Source organism: Podarcis vaucheri, assembly GCF_965113315.1.
Source record: "Podarcis vaucheri genome assembly, chromosome: 15".
NCBI lineage: Eukaryota > Metazoa > Chordata > Lepidosauria > Squamata > Lacertidae > Podarcis > Podarcis vaucheri.
Genome location: NC_138753.1, coordinates 27610375 through 27629996, shown reverse-complemented (window position 1 = coordinate 27629996; position 19622 = coordinate 27610375). Strand labels below are relative to the sequence as shown.

At 45.3% G+C, this 19622-nt stretch overlaps 1 protein-coding gene across 4 annotated transcripts in view; it reads right to left on the bottom strand.

Annotated features, from left to right (window-relative positions):
- The window catches only part of HTR3B (5-hydroxytryptamine receptor 3B), a 29720-nt gene extending 11579 nt beyond the window's left edge, over nucleotides 1-18141 (bottom strand). Inside the window, exons 1-2 of one of the 4 annotated variants that reach the window (XM_082200881.1) lie at nucleotides 18031-18141; nucleotides 1421-1581 (exon numbers count right to left, since the gene is read on the bottom strand). In XM_082200881.1, the coding sequence (XP_082057007.1) occupies nucleotides 1421-1437 (17 nt within the window). In that variant the 5' untranslated portion in view covers nucleotides 1438-1581; nucleotides 18031-18141. Of the gene's footprint in view, nucleotides 1-1420; nucleotides 1582-12288; nucleotides 13023-18030 lie in introns of those variants that run through there. The other 3 variants (XM_082200880.1, XM_082200879.1, XM_082200878.1) reach the window with 3 other exon arrangements.
- Nucleotides 18142-19622: the final 1481 nt, after the last annotated feature.

Here is a 19622-nt window from a genome sequence, read left to right as displayed (position 1 = left end):
ACCCGGGGTGGCCTGCCCCCTCCACACCCCGCTTTCTATGGCCCTGACCGAAGCACGGCTTCTGATTGGATGCAGGAAGCTCCATCAGACGTTTGGGTTCCAAAGAACATTCACAAACCAGAACACTCATTTCCGGGTTTGCGGCGTTTAGGAGCCAAAACGTGTGAGTACCAAGGCGTTTGGGATCCAAGGTACGACTGTATTGTCACTTCTGACAGGTAGTGATTCTCCAGAGTTTCAGGCAGGAGGCTCTTCTGGTTCCAGCTGGAGGTGCTAGGGACTGAGTTCAGGACCTTCAGCATGCTAGGCAGATTCTCTACTACTGGGCTCCAGCCCTTCCCTCTTACATAGTGGTCAGGGGGGTGAAGACCCCTTACTATTGCTACAGCAGTCCCAGCCTCCAGCAACTCAATCAGTATGAAAGGGGAGCTTTTTAGCAACTATCCACTCCAGAGATAAGCATTTAGGAACACTGAAAAAGCAAAGTGCTTCAGTTTCTAGAGAATGGTGTGCAAATTCTATTATGTATGATGAAACTTCTCGGAAAACACAACTTGAGTCACTCCAGAAGCACTCCAAATCATTTGCCCAGGTACGTGCACAGAAAATAGTATATCTAGCTTTCAGAAAGGAGGAGAGCTTAAAAGCTCTTTCCATGGCAGGTAAACCTGGTGTGGAAAGGTCTCTCTGCCTTACTTACCAGGCTCTGGGAAGATCTTGCATAGCCTCTGGAGGCCATGAAATCTCGTATGGCCCTGTAAGATCTTGCAAAGATGATGCCAGACTTTCCCAGAACTCAGTAAGCAAGTCTGAGAGCTTAAAGGCGCTTTCCACACTGGGAAAACCTAGCACAGAAAGGGCTTTCAAGCCCTCAAACTTGCATGGGTTTAATTTGCATGATTGCATGCTGGCCAGGCCACCAAGTGCCTAAAGCTGCAATCGGGCAAGTTAAACGCACGCAAGCTGCGAGTCAACTGTACATGCATTTTTGCACACATTACTTAGCTGGAGGCCAGCACTGCAAAGTTTGAATTCTAAAAGATGGTTTTGTTTTAGGCCAGCACTGCAAAGTTTGAATTCTAAAAGATGGTTTTGTTTTAGTTTGTGTGTTGTTTCGCAAAGTTCCTTTCCGGGTAGGTTTGCCTTTAAAATGTTGACTGAATCAAATCCCTGGTCTCTGGAAGTGCTGCAATATTCTTCTGCAGATCTTCCAAAATTGCTGTTGCAGACAGGTAATAATTACAGGGTTCGATTTAATGCAAAGCTACTTGCGCCCAACCCACATTTAGACCTCAATGACTACAGAAGCACATCACACATGGGCTCTATCCCCTGTTTAAAGGTGTTCCCCTTGCAGAGACTTCATTGCTATTCTACCCTGCAGGTCAACAGCTTTAAATGAGCTAGAAGCTCTCTTTACCACGTCCAGTACTGCATGCACAAAGAGGTCAAGATAGACGATGGTGGGCTTGCTCCAATTTCTGACAGGCCTCACACCCTTGCTGTACTTCTTCAGAAGCCGCCGGGTCAAGCGGTGCAGTGTGGAGTTCCTGGGTCGCTGAGTGGCGGCAGCCAAAGTACCTGGCAAGCAAAGAGACTCAGGTAATTGAGTGTGATGGGAACATGACAAAAAGCTGACAACACTTTCTTGAGAAGGGCTGTTCTTCCTGAAGCGCTAGGACCCTTCAGGATGGGACAAAGAGCCTAACAGAGAGGTATTAACTTAAAGCCTGGAGTGGGCCAGCTGGCACGTGGAGTACCACCTCTGTTGAAGTAAGGGTAGCAAAAATGCAGCCAATTATAAGGCAAATCTTAAAAAATGTAGTATAAACACTGGCAACTGGGAAACACGGGCCTGCGAGTGCTCCAGCCTTTACCAAAGGTGTTGTGGGCTTTGAAGACACTTGAACTCAGGATGAAAGGGAGAAACATGCTAAGAGGAAGGCCCACTTGGAAAACCCTCACCATGATCAACTCCTGCCTAGAAATCCATGTCCCTACTGTGGAAGGATGTGTGGATTCAGAATTGGCCTTCACATTTTTTAAGATTTGCCTTGAGAGAGTCTTTAAACCGCTTTTGTTGACCACCAGCATTACACGTTCCATTTTTAACTTCGGAATAGAGTAGTTGCTTTGGAAGATGGTATTCAGGCAACTACACAACATGACCAGTCCAACGAAGTTGATGTTGAAGAATCATTCATCCTCACCACCACCATATCTGTAACCAAGGCTGTGATCCTGTGTATACTTAGTGATTTGGATGTTATAAATTCCCAGTGAACACAATGGAACTTGCTTCTGCACAAATATACTTTGAATCAGGCTGTGTGATCCTTAAGGCTTCTGTCCCTACCAGGGGAAGCAGAAGGAGTAAAGCTCAATCTGCTAATTGGATACATTTGGCATCAGTTGTCAGGTGCAGAGGTTGCCTGTGGTTAGGAAAGAGAGAGGTGTTGGTTTGGCCTTTGCACTGCTTCTGCCTTTCTTCTCTGACAGCTCATGTCACACGACAGCCAGACTACTGCCTTTCACCAAGCTCTGAAGTCACTTTAATTTTTAAGATAATAGACTATGTGTTTCCAGTTAATGGGCTTTTTCTTTTCATTCAGTGTTCTGCAGATCTCATTCAGGAATCTAGACCACAGAAGTGAATGTGGAATAGGAATTAGCGAACCCCGAAAGCCACATGGTTTGGGAGCTGATGAGATTGTGCCTGATCCTGTACTCAGATAATTTAGTTCTCTCTCTCTCTCTCTCTCTCTCTCTCTCTCTCTCTCTCACACACACACACACACACACACACACACCCTCCAACCCACCCACCCTTTCCCCCATATGAGAAGCTTCTTTACTGGAACAAAAAAATAAAATCTGTTTGCATAGCAGGAGAGAAAAAGAGCCAGGGATGCGGGAGCATTGGGGTGGGGGGGGGAGAGAGGGAGATACGGAGACCCAAAATTGCATGTGACACATTCCTGAGTGGCCCCTCAGAAATGCAAAAAGATTCTCTCCCCCGCCCCCTGCTCACTGTTCCAGCTGGCCCTTGGGGAGCTCAGCCTCACCAACTCATTGGGCTGAAGCAAATTGGCAACGTGTGTGAGCAAAATCTAATCTGCAGGGTCCGAGATGTACGCTTTCTCCCGCTCGCCGGGCCTCTGATAGCTGTTTTGATGAGCTGCTGAAGGGACCAGAGTTCCAGCAGGAAACTGTAAATGAGATGTCCTCTCTCAGCACGCTGAGGCTGCTTATGTCCATTTTTTATGAAGGATGCCATGTCAGGAGCTGGGCTGGGAAGCGATCCCTATCTTTGATCAATGTCACAGCAACCAGAATGTTACGGACAGGGCTGCAGGTGTGTTATCCTCAGCAGAGCCTGAGGAATAGCAAGCCCTGATTTCATCTCAGCCAGGAGGCAAAAGCATATTTCCTTCCTTAACTGGAATCAGAATGATAAAAGGAATGTTTTAAAGGGGAAACTGGAATCAAAGTGGCCTGAAGAATAAACTTAGTTTCTAAACTCAGGGAATATACCCTAGAACAGGCATGTCCAACAGGCAGATTGTGATCTACTGGTAGATCGCGGGGGTGTTCCTGGTAGATCCTGGTAGATCTCTGGCCCCTCAGTGATCCCCCCTCAAAAAAAAATGCTCAACAACTTCGGCTTTCCCAAAAAAGCTCAACAATTATGGCTTCCAAAAAAACCTTCACAATTCTGGTTTCCTAAAAGAAGCTCAATAACTTTGCATTTCCAAAACAAGATCAACAACTTTGCCTTTCCAATAAAAGTTCAACAACCTCAACAACTCTGGTAGATCAATGCCAGTTTTTTTTATACTGTGAGTAGATCGTAGTCTATTAGGAGTTGGATGTCCCTGCCCTAGAAATATGGTTTGTGTTCTTGTTAAAGACTTGGTTGGGGGATATGGTTAGAGTACAGACTAGGACGAGGGAAACCAGGGTTCAAATCCCCACTTAGCCATGAAGCTCACTGGCTGACCTTGGGCCTGTGTTCGTTAGAGAAAGAGGTATGATATAAATGCATGAATCAATCAATAAATGTGTCAGCTGTTAAGAGAGCAGGTGCTCAAAGTGCCAAAATATTTTATCATGCACAACATGCTTCAGAATTATGAACTTGCTTCATTAGTGGCTGTGCTTCTCATCACCAACCAGTAAATATAAACACCTGTGGCTTTCACCTTTGCTGTTTTATACCGCATCTATTGATTGATTTCATAAAATTCAAAAACCACTTGATTATAAGAAACCTCAAAGTGGTTCACAAAAGGTAAAACAGTAAAAAAAAAAAATTTGTAACCTTACTTTAAAGTAGCCAAAACTTAAAATATGAAAACAGATTAAAATTACCTCAACTTTCTAAGCATCTGTGTAGGCTTGTCAAAACAGAAATGTTTTCAGGAGGCACTGAAAAGAGTACAGTGGAACCTCGGGTTGAGAACGTGATCTGTGCGGGAGGCACGTTCGCAACCTGCAGCGCCGAGTCTGCGCACGCGTGTGACGTGATTCGGCGCTTCTGCACACAGCGCCGAAACCCAGAAGTAACCCATTCCGGTACTTCCAGGTTTCGGCATGTCTGTAACCTGAAAACATGTAACCCGAAGCGTCTGTAAGCCGAGGTGCCACTGTACAGTGAAGGCACCTGCTTAATCTCAATAAGCAGTGAATCCCAAATATGCACGCACTACAAATTGCAGTAGTCTTTGGGACTTCCGGGTTAGCGCGATCGACTAATGGCGGATTCCCTCTGAGCTCCGGAGGGAATCGGCTCCGCAGGATCGGGTCTTGCTGCGGCGGCGATGCGGGGACCATTACAAATCACAGGCGGGGAAGCCTGTGAACCTGGTGACTCGGCGGGCACCATTTGCGCCCCCCCGACCCGTGAAGAGTGCTGACTTCTTCTTGTGAACAATTGGATTTTAAAGCAGCAACCTGTGAGTAGTACGGAAATTGGATTTCTATAAAGGATTTTTTTTTTTTAATTAGGCACGATCGGGGAAGGCGTAAACGGGAAGTCCATCTCCCCGTCCTATAAATAATCTAAAGCAAGGACTAACTAACTAAGGTCGAGAGGATTTTTTCCTTCTTATTGGGCAAAAGATATTAATTTCACGATTTGGCAGTTTAAGTAATTTTTACTGGAGGATAAGAACTAATTTTTGGAGCTGAAATGTCACACACACACCCCCCCGGACCTGGGAGTGATCCGCGAGAAAGCCTGTTGGAGAGATATTGAAGAGCTTGACAGCTGTCAAACTAGCTGTCAAGACGGAAAAAGCGAACCTTGTTTTGTGCCTCTCTTGTTTTGTGCCTCTGCTGGTTATATTTGTTACAATTTGGTTATATTTTGTTGAAAATAAGGAAGAACCGATACAAACTAACTTGATTTTTGGATTTGAACTGGAAGGAATACTAAGTAACCAAAATCCCTCTAGAGGGGGTTTTGGGACATTACAAGAATGGCTGAAGGAGGGAAAACTCAAGCTAAATTGGACAGAATTTTCTTTCTCTTGGGAAAGTTACAAGGCCAAATTGATGTTTTGGCTACCAACGTTGCAACCCTGGACTTAACAGTAAATAAGTGCATTGAATTTGATAAGGATTTGATCTGGGAAGTTCATGCAGCTGGACAAGAGGAGAAAGTTGAGAACTTTGAGAGTGTGGAGAAAGAGACACATGTTGTTTTTGAGGAAAGGGAAGGAGGAGATGTGGTGTTGCAGATGACAAAGGAGAGCCAGGGTCCTGACATGATGGTTACAAAGGAAAACAAGAATTGGATGATGAAAATCTGGTCCAAATTGGAGACTGAAGAATGGAGAGATCTCTATATGTGGAGATCTGAAGACCTAAGGATTACAAATTTGATTAAGGTGAAAGCTGGAGCTTGGGGGACATTTGGACTTGAAAGGAGCAAGAAACAAGACTTGAGCTCCACTTTTAAGTATGGTGGTCTGGCTGGAGGAAGCATTGTTCCCATCGGGTTAGAGCATCTCCGAGATCTGGTGTTTAATATTAAGGACTATCAAAAAAAACCAGCAGAGAGGAACTGAGAGACAATTAAGGGCCTCGGACGTGAGATCTCCAGGCTGATAGCCGATTAAGACTGATGGACATTTGTTGGGGATTGAAACCGGGAAAGGGGATGGGGTGGGGTTTGGGGATCCAAAGGGTGTATAATTATAATCTGTCTTTTTCTTTTTATTCTGTTTTGTTATCAGCATGAAAAGTGGGGAATTCGTGGAAGGGAATTTGGGTCGACTTTAGAAAAAAGGATTTAAGAATGAGTACTGAGGTATAAAATTTTGAGGTTTATAAGGTAAAATTGTTTTTTTTAAATGAATTAAGTATAAAGAGGGACGCGGGTGGCGCTGTGGGCTAAAGCCTCAGCGCCTAGGGCTTGCCGATCGAAAGGTCGGCGGTTCGAATCCCCGCGGCGGGGTGCGCTCCCGCTGCTCGGTCCCAGCGCCTGCCAACCTAGCAGTTCGAAAGCACCCCCGGGGGCAAGTAGATAAATAGGTACCGCTTACCAGCGGGAAGGTAAACGGCGTTCCGTGTGCGGCTCTGGCTCGCCAGAGCAGCGTTGTCACGCTGGCCACGTGACCCGGAAGTGTCTCCGGACAGCGCTGGCCCCCGGCCAATAGATGTGAGATGGGCGCACAAACCCCAGAGTCTGTCAAGACTGGCCCGTTCGGGCAGGGGTACCTTTACCTTTACCTTTAAGTATAAAAAGGTTAAAAATTGGGGATAAGAACTTGTTGAATTTACAATTTGAATTGGAATATAAGAAGGGGAGGTGCGGGGAAGTCAGGGAAATATGTTATAGAAAATAAGGATTGTAAACTGTATATGTTTTTAATTTTTCTTTTTCTTTTTTCTTTTTGGCTTTTTAAAATGGAAAATTTTTAATAAATATTTATTTAAAAAAACAACAAATTGCAGTAGTCTTAACTTGGAAGTTGTCAGATGTCTCTGCCCAGGAATGGCTGTAGCAGCTGACTATCAGGCTGCTGTCAGTGACTTCCATGGCCCAGTTGCCCAGAAATGTACAAAGACAAGGAAATGTTTCTTACCACTCACTTTTTATTCAGTATTTACAGAGAGAGGCTATAAAACCCAGCCTCTTGGATAATGGCGTTGTCCCGAGTAAATTTCCACCCCACCCCGTCTCTCCCACTTCCTCTTTCGTCACTTCTATGGGTGCTGCTACGTGCCCTTTGTCTTTGAGCTCTCTGCTCTCCTACTTTCAAGGCTCACCAGGTTCTGGGAGGGGGGGTCTGGAATGCTTTCTAAAGACACTGAGTCCATCAGCTGTCGCCCCTTTGGTGCTCCCTCTTCCTCTTCCTCTTCCTCTTCCTCCTCTCCCATGATTTCCCAACTTTCCCCCTCATCTGCCTCTGAGCTGTGACCTCCCTCAAACCCCTGTTGTAATTCTAAACTGTCTTCCTCTTCCTCCTCCCTGGAAGGGTCAAGCTGGGGAGGCAGTCTCCACCATTTCTCCTCTGCCCAGTCCCTGACACTGACACACCAGTCTCATCTGGTAAAAGGCACTCTACCACACCTGGGCCTCTATGACAAAACTGGGTTGAGGAGCACCCCACATTGTGAACCTGATCTTTTGGGACAGTTGTTCCCAAACTCTTCCCAACATGAACCAGAAGAAAATTCCTGAGGATCTTGGAGAACCACTTAAAGATTTTTTTGCCCACCGTAGCAATTGGAGAGCACCGTGCTAAACGATGTGTGCTATTTAATTGTGCTTTTGCAGACACAGACCACCCGACTGAAGCTCACGGACCACCAAGTGTTCACAGACCAGTTGGGGAAGTCCTCTTTGGGGCACAGATGGGGAATCTGTGGCCCTCCATATCTTGTTGGACCACAGCTCCTATCACTCCTGCCCACTGGCCAGGCTGGCTGGGGCAGATGGGAGATGGAGCCTACCAACATCTAGAAGGCTACGGCTTCCCCATCCCTGCTTTGGGGTAAGTGCTGCCCCATTCATAAATATGGCTGCCCCATTCATAAAATCTGCATCAAGCAGATTTTTAAGCTTGATGAATTCCCAAAAACAGTGCAATGCGTGGAAGTCCTGCTGAAGATTCAACGCCCGCTGGCCTGTGTCCAGAATGGAACCAAGTTAGAGACTTTAACCTGCTACACCGATTCAGAAGTCAAAACCGGACGTTTCCATGGGGACAGCAATGCTCGATGGAGTTAATGATGGTGCTAAAAATAAGCCTAATAATGATCAATTGTCGGCTGTGGCGCAATATCTTTGCGAGCTTTGTGCCCACCTGTCCCCATTGTGGCTACCACCAAGGAACGTGATGCTTCTGGGCTGCGTTCCAGCAAGAACTGTGGAAACAAGCAACGTGCTTGAGCTAATGTCAGGGACAGAGACGGCTCTCATCATTAGCAGCTGCACATTTCCTTCGGCAGCCTGGAAGCGTTGCAAATGAGGCTCCTAAAACTCAACTGTCAACGGAGCTAAACGAATAGACATTGCTGATAATAACAACACCTCCCTGGTGTAGGAGCACACAGGGAAGTAAGGTTGAAGTGGCCACATTTCAAAGCTGCAAAGTATCTTTTGGGTATTAGCCCCCTGTAGCAAACATTCACGTGCTTTAATCCTACCCTCTGGGAGTGTCAGAAACATTCTTCGCCAGTTTGGCCGCAGCTTGGGAGTTTTGTGCTGCTTCGGTGAGACTCTGGGTTGTGATAGAGAGAGACCACCAGAAGTGTGACACAATCAAGGGAAGGGAGCCGCTTACACAAGACTTTAGCATCACTGGAGCAACTCAGAGAGGGAGAAATACTTGCTCCTCATCAAGAACCAGGAATGTCCGCTTGGCTTCTCAGTACATTGGCTCCCAGTACGTTTCTGAGCACAATTCAAAGTGATGGTGTTGACCTTTAAAGCCCTAAACGGCCTCGGCCCAGTATACCTGAAGGAGCATCTCCACCCCCATTGTTCTGCCCGGACGCTGAGGTCCAGCGCCGAGGGCCTTCTGGCGGCTCCCTCATTGCAAGAAGGAAAGCTACAGGGAACCAGGCAGAGGGCCTTCTCGGTAGTGGCGCCCGCCCTGTGGAACGCCCTCCCATCAAATGTCAAAGCGATAAACAACTACCTGACATTCAGAAGACATCTTAAGGCAGCCCTGTTCAGGGAAGTTTTTAATGTGTGACATTTTAGTGTATTTTTGGTCTCTGTGGAAGCCGCCCAGAGTGGCTGGGAAAACCCAGCCAGATGGGCAGGGTACAAATAAATTATTATTATTAGTATTATTATTATCCTTGAGGTTTTATTTATTTCATAAGATTTATACACTTGACAGGGGACGGGGGACCTCACAGTGGTTTACAGATAGAACAAAAAGATAAAATTGTAAGCAAGAAGAATTAGCAACAATAATTTAAGACTTTTGAAAAGTTAAAATAACAATAAACTAAAAGCAGATTAAAGCTTGCCTCAGCTTTCTAAAGATCGGATGAGGCTTGTCTAAACAAAAAAGTTTCATCAGGTGCTGAAAAGTGTGCAGCAAAGATGCTTGCCTGATATCATTAGGCAGGGAGTTCCAAAGGGTAGGTGCTGCCCCACTAAAAGACTGAGTTCTTACAAATGCAGAATGAGTGTTACGTGACACCTGTAACCCTACCAATTCTACCAATCAAAGCAGTCAAAAGGGAGTATTTGGGGTAAGGCCATCTTGTAGGTGCCTGAGACACAAACTAGATTTAATGAACACTCATTTCAGAGTGCTTTGTAAACTGATAGTCATAGCCTCTTATATACTAACATTTTATGCTCTTCCATTTAGTGCTCCGAACCCTTCTTTTAGATTCTTATAGTACCTTCTGTTTTAATAATTTTAGCTCTTCAAAATGTTTTGCAGATTTTAAATGATTGTACCTCACCCTATTGATGCTGGTCTATGACCGTAATAAAGATTTGATGATGAATCTTGAAGGTAAACTGGTCCCAAGTTGTTAAGGACTTTATATACTAACACCCAGTGCTATTTTTCTAGAAAAAAGAAGTGCCAGAACTCACTATGAACACCTCCCTTGTTCTCTTCTAATGGCAATGACGCCCACCTGAGAGGTGGCAGAACTGAGTTCCAGTAAGTTCTGGCTGAAAAAAAGAGCCCTGGTAACACCTTGAACTTTGTCCAGTACCAAATAGACAACCAGTGCAGGTCTCTGAGCACAGGTGTAATATGCTGACAAGGCCTCACTCCCATCAGCAGTCGTGGAGAATCACTCTGTACTAACTGCAGCTTCTGGATCAAGCACAAGGAAAGCCCCACAGTAATCTAGTCAAGAAGTAACCAGCGTATGAACTACTGTGGCCAGCCTTTCCTGGGTAACTGTATTCTGCACCCATGACTCCCAGTTGCCTCTGCTTTGTGCAAAATCATAGGTTCACACACACACAGAATGTCCTGACTATAATAGTCTTGCACATAGAGAATTTCCTTCCCTAAAGGGGTTGAAATCCAGCATCTCTGCACTCATTCCACCTCCTGCAAATATGTGCAAGGCATGAGTCCTGCTTTTGTGCATGCACAAAAATCATGGGGGCAAATCTTCTCATAGGCTGTGCCACTTCAGACTGCAGGGGGAAGCTGGCAGTTTCAGATGCCCCCATAAAGAAAACAATCACCTTGCTTGTATTGGTTTGTTTGCTTACTTGTAGCATTTGTACGGCTGCCCATCATTCCCTGAATGGCTCACAAGCAAAAAGCCAGGAAATGCAAGATGAAACTATCAAGATTTTAAATATAAAACCCAGCAAATGGCAGCATAAATATTTGATCAGCAGAGAAGAGTAAAAAAAACCAGTTCTGCAGCAGAAGTAACAGTAACATGATGGTAAAGAGGGGATTACAAGTGAGATATTAAAATCACAATTTTAAAAGTCCAGAGAGAACAACACCAAAAAGTATTCAAGAGGCACTCACAAGGCCAAAATGTAAGCTCAAAGCAAGCCTCATGGGAGTGGAGTAAGGGCAGGTGGATTTTACGACCATCAAAAATGTATTCTCTTTTGGGTGACTGCTCCATCACCAAGAAAAGAACAATGCACATCACTTTAAAAAGAGGACTAAAAGGGGACACTGATTTGCATGTAAAAATTTTACATAGACTAAGTTATATGTATAGATGTGCATTTGGAGACAATTACTCTAACTACAGTATAATAGAAATACAGTATATCTCCCCTCAGTGGGGAAGACCAGGGGCAGGTAGCCTGTATTTATGCTCAGTTTGCTGTCCAGGTGCTGAAATTTGTTGGCAGGCAACTTCTAATTGCCCCCTTGCTCTTGTTCCGTAGAATTCTTTAAACTGGGTAGCCCATCAAATAGAGAACTGTCTTCTGTGCAGCAAAACACGTGGCCACCCTACCTTGGTAGTCACCTGTTGCACCCCACTTGACAGGACACTCAGAGTAGGGCCTGGGAAATGGATCTTGAGTTTCAGGTGGAGGTCTCTATGGGAGAAGATGATCTTTCAGGCACCCCAATGCCTTGAAGGCTTTAAAGGTGAGAAACAGCAGCTTGAACTGGGTCTGCAGATGGACTGGGAGCCAGCGCAGCTGACAAAGCACAGAAGTCATGTGATCAAATCACCCAATCCCCGCTGTATTATGGACCAAGTGCAGTTCAGATACATGTAAAATCCGGCATGTTTGAAAGAAGGGCTCTCACCAGCATCCAAATTTTCTGCTTGCTTCTACACCTCCCCCCCAAAAAAGCACTAAAGCATGCAAAGTGCTACATTCCAGGTCAAGCATTATTGCCACCTGATTTTGCTGCATGTCTGAACAGGGGCCTTAGTGGCTATAACATCAAGGAGAATTCCACCTCCTTATTACCTTTCAGGGTGGACTTCTGGCTAGCCTGCTGGTTCCTTTTCTAGATCACTGGTTGTTTTGTGTGTATTTTAACCTCTTGCATTAGCTGACACAAACCACCCTGAACTGTGAAAAGGTGGCTCAGAAGCGTGCTAAATTAATAACTTATGACTCGCATACTTGACTGCTCAGGTGTTCAGCTGAGAGTCATCACCAAGTGCTAAGTTACTGAACAAGGAGTGTGAGTGTATGAATTGACCCAGTGATCAAATCTTCCCTTCCCTTCCACTCTCTCCCCAAGTACTGAAGTCAAAACTGTAGCCTCCTCAGGGCAAGGACCTGCTTAGGTTGCCCTGAAAGATGCCATGTATACAGATGGCAATGTAATAATAACATACCTGAAATCTTACCTGCAACAAAAATGAGCAGCAGGAATACCTTCATCATCATCATAGCTACCACCTGGTAACTCACAGAATCTGATTTTTCCCAGGAAAGGACTGATTCTCCAGCATCTCATCAGAGGAGCAGACAATTCTTAAGCAGGAAGTTCACCTTCTCTCTTCTTGTCCGTTTCTTCATTGCACATCAATGAAATGTCCAGCACCACCAGTATTTCAAGCTCTGAAAGCCTTTCTGCGCTCCCATGAGATCTAACACTCGCCACCTCTTCTGCTTGGGAAAGTGATCACAGACAGCATTTTAATTCCGCTGACGTGCTGGTGCTAAGTGGCTGATGGCAATTGGTCTGAAGATGGAGAGTTGAGGTTGTGGGGGGTAAGAAATCCTACTCCTAACAGGATTTTGCAGAATGCTTTTACCTGGGAAGCTGCCTTATGCGACGGTCTTTGCAATAATAATAATAGCATCCCAAATAGATCCTCTGCATCAGACTTATGCACTGGCATCTCTGGCATTGACAGCAATTAACCTCACTGTCTTGAATTACCTCGGGTAATGGAAGCTTTCTATTGTCTAATGAAGAACAATCACTAACACCGTAAGCCAAGGAGGAGGGAGGCTGGTGTTGGGAGATCCAGACTGTATGTCATCTTCTCGTCTCAGCTCCCTTTAATTAAAAGACGTGCTGTGCTGTGATGGATGGGAGAACTTAACAGCCTCATCTCAGAAGGGAAAGGAAAGCCCTCTTTTCAAGCAAGGTTATTCCAGGGGACCTGTCCTCTACCGGACTGGCACTGAGGTGTTGGCAAACACTTTTTTAAAACAAGGGCAATGTTTTAGAGGGAGACAGTGACTTGGGGAGCAATTCAAAGGGGCACCATCTATTGCCTCTCTTCCCATGTGTACCAATATAGGAGCAAAAGACTCTTTAACACACACACCCTTTCCACTTTGATGGACCAACTGTTCCTTCTTATCCACTCATTTCACTTACATTCTTACAAATGGGGATGACCATTTTAATTAATTCTATTGCCCACCCTCCACCAGTAAGTCCCAGGACAGGTTACAACAATTTAATATTATTTTTGAAATTGTTTTTATTTGATTTTACAAGTGTAAAGTTATAACAATACCAGGTACACATCCATATATATTTATCTGAATCTTGAGACTTCTCACCTTCTCCTCCATGGGTCCTGTTTTCAACATTTTCAACTGCATACTATTTCATAATCTATATTTTGTATCTGACCATATTGTCTGTAACATTTGTTATATTTGCAAGCGTTATTAAAATCCTGCTAAAGTTTTTATCTGCTTACAGTGCTCTCCTAAATAAATTATAAATTTTCCCATTCTTTCTTGAAGTTTTTGTCTTCTTGGTTCCTGAGCTTTCTGGTCAGCTTTGCCTTTTGAGCATAGCCCACAGCTTGTTTTGCCATTCCTCTCTGGTAGAGACTCCTCCTTTCCATCTCTGGGCTAGTAGAATCCATGTGGCTGTTGTCACATACATAAAAAGTCTTTTCTGCTCCTCAGGGATGTTGGCACCTACAATTCCTAATAAAAAAAAGCTTCTTTTTTTTACAGAAGTTATTTTAAACATTTTTTTTCCAATTCATTATATATCATTTCCCAGACAGCTTTTATTACCATACACGACCACCACATATTGTAAAAGGTACCTTCTTTTTCTTTACATTTCCAGCAGGTATTTGTACTTGAGGTTACAACAATTTAAAATACAGTATCAAAAACAGTTGAAACAAATGACAGTCACATGAATTTGGGTGGATCCAGAAAGCACACATCTCAAGTGTCAAAGACCAGGGCAAAGAGGTGTGTTGGAAGCCTGGCTGAGCCTCTTGCCAGGTCTGGGGAAACACAGGGCCAGGAACTGCAAGCAGCCCCCAGGCCCTTCAATCCAGTCCCTGGGACTCTCTCAAGACTATGCCTGCTCTCCCTGGACTACATTCTTCACTAGTCCTGCTCAATGTCCTCCTTCGGTTTTTTAGCCTGGCAGGAATGTGCCCCTCAATTGCTTCCCGGCATGAAGATTGAGAGATGCACATGTATAAAAAAACTTTGGGCTTTTGCATGGCTGGAATTTAGGCTCCCCTGCAAAGGTGGAAGTCACGCCCATTGCTGTGCCCACTTTTGCCTCTGGTTTTGCCCTATTTGATGCGTTTTCCCTCAAACCAGTTTCTTTCTTTTTATATATATAATTTTTTTCAATTTTCTGTTTTACAATTTAGAATATTCATTTATACAACCTTAAAATACCACTGACTTCCCTTCTTCTCTTTCCATGGTTCATTTTACATAGCATAAATCCTTGAGAGAGAGAGAAAATGTTTATTCGGCTTTACGCCCATCATAAAACACAACACAACAAAACAAATCAAATAAAACCGTGGACTCGTACAAGCCACCGGTAATATAACACAATTCACAGCTCACAAGGACAGATATTAACAATTCAAAAGAAAAATATAAGATTAAGATTTAGGCACTACGCTAAAATCAACATCTGATGTCATTGTAGAAAATTCTTATAACTATCAATAATCGGCTAACATTCCATTCCGTCTCTTGTACGGAATATATTTTATATTTTATATAAACTAAACCATTCAGAATTTCATTACAGTCATACCTTGGGTTACAGATGCTTCAGGTTGTATTTTTCAGGTTGCGGACTGGCGAAACCCAAAAGCGTTGAATCATAACCCATGCGTGCGCAGAAGTGTGACTGCGGGTTGCGAACGCTGCAGGTTGCGAATGTGCATCCTGCACAGATCATGTTCTCAACCCGAGCGTCCACTGTATTACTTCCATCAAAACTTATTTACACTGTTGAATTTATCTTCATGCTGACAACATTTTCAAGCGTACACAATTTCCCCCTATATATTCAGTAAACAATTTTTCCAATCTTCTTTAAAAGAATGTTCTTCTTGTTCTCTTATTCCTTACGTTAGATCTGCAAGCTGTGCGTATTCCATCGGTTTAAGTTGCCATTCTCCTTTGGTTGGGACCTCGCTCGTTTTCCATTTTGGGGCTAACAAAACACGAGCCTCCTTTGTGGCATACATAAATAGCCTTCTTTGACACCTGGGAATTTCCATCCGACACTCAAACCAGTTTCTATCTGATTACGAAGCAGAAGCCACAGTTAAGCCGAGATGTGTGTGAGAGGCTTTTCAGGCAGCCGTTGCTCACGTGTGGATGACAGTTTTAGTGAGCTGGAGTTCATCAAAGAAAGATAAATCAAAGAACACAAATAAAGCGAAGGAACACACAAACACTTGCAATGCGAGAAAGCAATTTGTAATACAACCAGCGGGGTAGGGTGGGGGGACACATTTCTAGCTGCTAACATGTACATAGCCTCTGATCCCGCCAAAGTGAAGGGCTTGGAGAGATACCCTTTGCCACGTGCCTGGGATACCCCTGTGGCTCAGGACTCAGCACCAACACCCAGCGGCGGAGAAGCCGGTTGGGTGCCTAGGGCAGCGTGTGTGCCCTGCACCCAGGGGCGGGGCCACATGCATGCTGGGGCGGGACCAGCTGTGGGGGGGGAGCCGGGGCAGGATGCACCGTGGGGCCTCCGAGGAGTCTGCCTGCCTCCTCCCACTCAGCCGCCCTACAGCTAAGGGGGAGGTGGTGGACAGACCATTTGGGGCAGCACGGAGCCTGAGGGCGCCCAAGCCACCGTGTCACTCCCAGGAGAGACACATGGCTTGGGCGTGCTGCAGGGCCCGCGGTGAGTGCTGCCCGGCATTTTGCCACCCCCATCAGTGGTGATCCCCTCGGCGGCCCACCCCCACCGCACCCCCCTTCCTCCGCCCCTGCCATCACCTCCTGCACCCCAAAGGAAAAGGCATCAATGAACCCAGACCAACTCCACAATTAGCAGTGCTGGATTGCCCAATAGGCAGACTAAGTACATGCTTAGGGCACCAGCAAAGCAGGGGCACTGAAAAAAAGATTAAAAATGATAAGAACTTTGTTCAACTTCCTTACACTCCACTACACACTCTTCCCCAATTTTTCTATTCTGTTTCTAATACTTATTCCCACACACCTGTATGTGTCCTACTAACATAGATCAAATGAATGTGGGGAGATCAGATTCTGTCATGAGTTGCAATAAATCTTTGTTGTTGTTTTTATTTTACACTTTTATTTCACAGTTTACTGTTGCTTTTATTTTGCATTATGTAATGAGGGGACACTATATATTTATTTTTTTAGGGTTTCAGCCCCTAAATGTCTTAATCTGGTCCTGGACATTAGAATGTGGAGAATTGCCCAAAGTCTCTGTTCATCAGATTCTGATTCTGAAAATGAAGCTTTGACTTTGTGGTTCCCAATGTGGGGCACATGCCACACAGCAGGGCAATTTGGTTTTTAAGGGGGGCAATTCAACAATGAGTTATTAACAGTGAATGGCCTTTTAGGCTTCCTCCACATGAATAGGAGTTCACTTTTTGAATAATAAGAATTATATGTCACGGGGGAGGGGGTATCAGGATTTTAGAGATGCTTAGGTGGGGCATTATGGTGCTGGAGGAGACTCTTGAGAGTCCCATGGACTGCCAGAAGATCAAACCTCTCCATTCTTAAGGAAATCAGCCCTGAGTGCTCACTGGAAGGACAGATCGTGAAGCTGAGGCTCCAATACTTTGGCCACCTCATGAGAAGAGAAGACTCCCTGGAGAAGACCCTGATGTTGAGAAAGATGGAGGGCACAAGGAGAAGGGGACGACTGAGGATGAGATGGTTGGATAGTGTTTGCGAAGCTACCAGCATAAGTTTGGCCAAACTGCGGGAGGCAGTGGAAGACAGGAGTGCCTGGTGTGCTCTGGTCCATGGGGTCACGAAGAGTTGGACACGATTAAACAACAAAAGGCGGGGCATAGCCAAAAAAAGTTTGGGAACCACTGTTTTATAGACTTCCAGGATCAGGGCCTTGCTTGGAAGAGACCTAAGAGGAAGCCTTGGTTCCTTTCTTGCTGGTGCAACACTTATCCTCTCTAGTTCTGCAGGTTCTTAACTCTCTTGTGGACAGTTCCTTGGCTGCACCTGCTGTTGCGCCCAACCCCTTGACTCTAGTAGGTTTCCCTACTAGCCTGACAGCTCCCCTATCTGGGTTCCTCAGGCTCCTTCGGGAGGAAGGGTAGGACAGCAGTGGAAGAAATAAATAATAATCCCCCTTGCAAACTGCAACATGGCTGTCTTACCAAGAGCAGAATTACTGTAGCTGGCTGCTTCATAAATCACAATTCTGAAGGGTCAAAACAGATGATGAGATCATGGAGCCAGAAACTCCCAAATGAGTAATTGGCAGTAGATCAGACTAAACCAGCTTTCCCCAACGTGGTGCCCTCAAGCTGTTTTGGACAGCAACTTCTGTCAGCCATAGTCTAAAGATCCAACCCTGGCAATGGAAGAAGCAGTACAGATTCTCTGAACTGTATCCATCTGATCATTCAGCCTGATTCTACATAGCCCTTGGGTTGGTTTGTGCTGTACATACAAAGAAGATCAGGATCTGCTGCATCAGACCATTGGCCCATCTAGTCCAGCATCCTTTTCCCAGTGGCCAACCAGGTGCCTAAGATGGGAAGCCTGCAAGCAGGACGTTGGTGTTAACAGCAGCACTTTCCCTACTTGCATTTCTATGCAATGGGTCTTCAAAGGTATATTGCCATCAGTGTTGTGGCTAGTAGTCATTCGAGCCTTACCTTCATGCAAACATGATTTGGGTTGTCCTCACAGCACCACATATATATATAAACCTTTCACACTCTGCCTTCTGTTTCATCCCAGGGAAGGAGGCAGCAAGATTCAATGAAAAGAAAAGGGAAGCAATAGCTTTATGGGGGCACCAGGAAAATCATTCATATTGTCTTGAAGTTACTAGCCAAGCTTGCAAACATGTTCAGCAGCCAAGATGGGTTTAAAAGGCAGGGGACAGATTCAGATTATCTCATAGATTTAGGCCACCTCAACGTCCTGTTGCAAACAGGGCCACTTTTGCCTCCAAAAATCAGGCCAAGGGAAGCTCAACCGATCTCTCTGAGCGCCCCCCCCCCCCGCCCAAGAAGAAACACATGTTTACAAAATGTTCCAAAATGCCATTGCTATCCAGATTTGGAATGCAGGAGTTTGAATTTGTGCTTTAACCATATACTTCAAAATTGCAAGAGGTCCTAGGCATCTGGTGCCGCTGTTTGGAGCAGTGAAATGTCTCGGGCGTTTGGATGAAGTACTAAAATAAAGAGGTGACACCTTGTTCAAGACCTAGGAAGATTTGAACCGCGTTTTGTGAGTTTGCAAACAGGGCCAGTTCAAGTTACAGATAGATAGCCGTGTTGGTCTGCCATAGTCAAAATAAAAAAATTCCTTCCAGTAGCACCTTAAAGACCAACTAAGTTAGTTCTTGGTATGAGCTTTCGTGTGCGTGCACACTTCTTCAGATACACTGAAACAGAAGTTGCCAGATCCTTCTATACAGTGAGAAGGTGGGGAGGGGTATTACTCAGAAGGGTGGTGGGAATGGGAGATTGGCAGATAGCTGAGATGAGCCTGTTGACGACTCTTAACGACTGCAATAGGTCTTACAGGAAAAGGCAAGGGGTGAGAAGGTGAGAAATGGCTTAGTCATGTATAATGAGATAAGAATCCAGGGCCAGTTCAAGACATTTTGCTGTGCGCAGCAATGGACAAGGTGGCCACCCCTCCCGGTTCTGTGCACAGAAGCCAAGAGGACTGACAGCTGAATCTTCCTTAAGAACATAAGAAAAGCCCGCTGGATCAGGCCAATGACTCACTGAGTCCAACACCCTTTTCTTACAGTGGCAACTCAGATGCCTGTGGGAAACCTGCAGCGCAGGAGTTGTCTCCCCTCCTGTGGTTTTTAGCAGCTGGTATTCAGAAGCATCACTGCCTCTGACCCTGGAGGCAGAGCATGGCTAGTAGTCACTGATAGTCTTCTATGCCATGAATTTGGAACTAGCTCGGTATTGTTTTCACTCAATGGCATTTCAGACTCTCCCATTGCTACCTGGAGAGACCAGGGAATGAACCTGGGACCTTTTACACTCAAAGTACTTTCTCTGCTCCTGAGCTATGGTCCTCCATCCCTCATCAATATCCTAGAGGTTGAAGCTGGCAAGAGAGGAGTTGGGTGCATGGGACGATCTCTTCCATTCCCTTCTAGGATCTTCTGTGTGCCTTCTCCCTCTCTCTCCCTCTGCTGCACCCTTCATGCTGCTCAGTAGGAAAGCAACAATCTAGCCCTGGCCCCTCCGGAATGGCCATCTGAATTATCGAG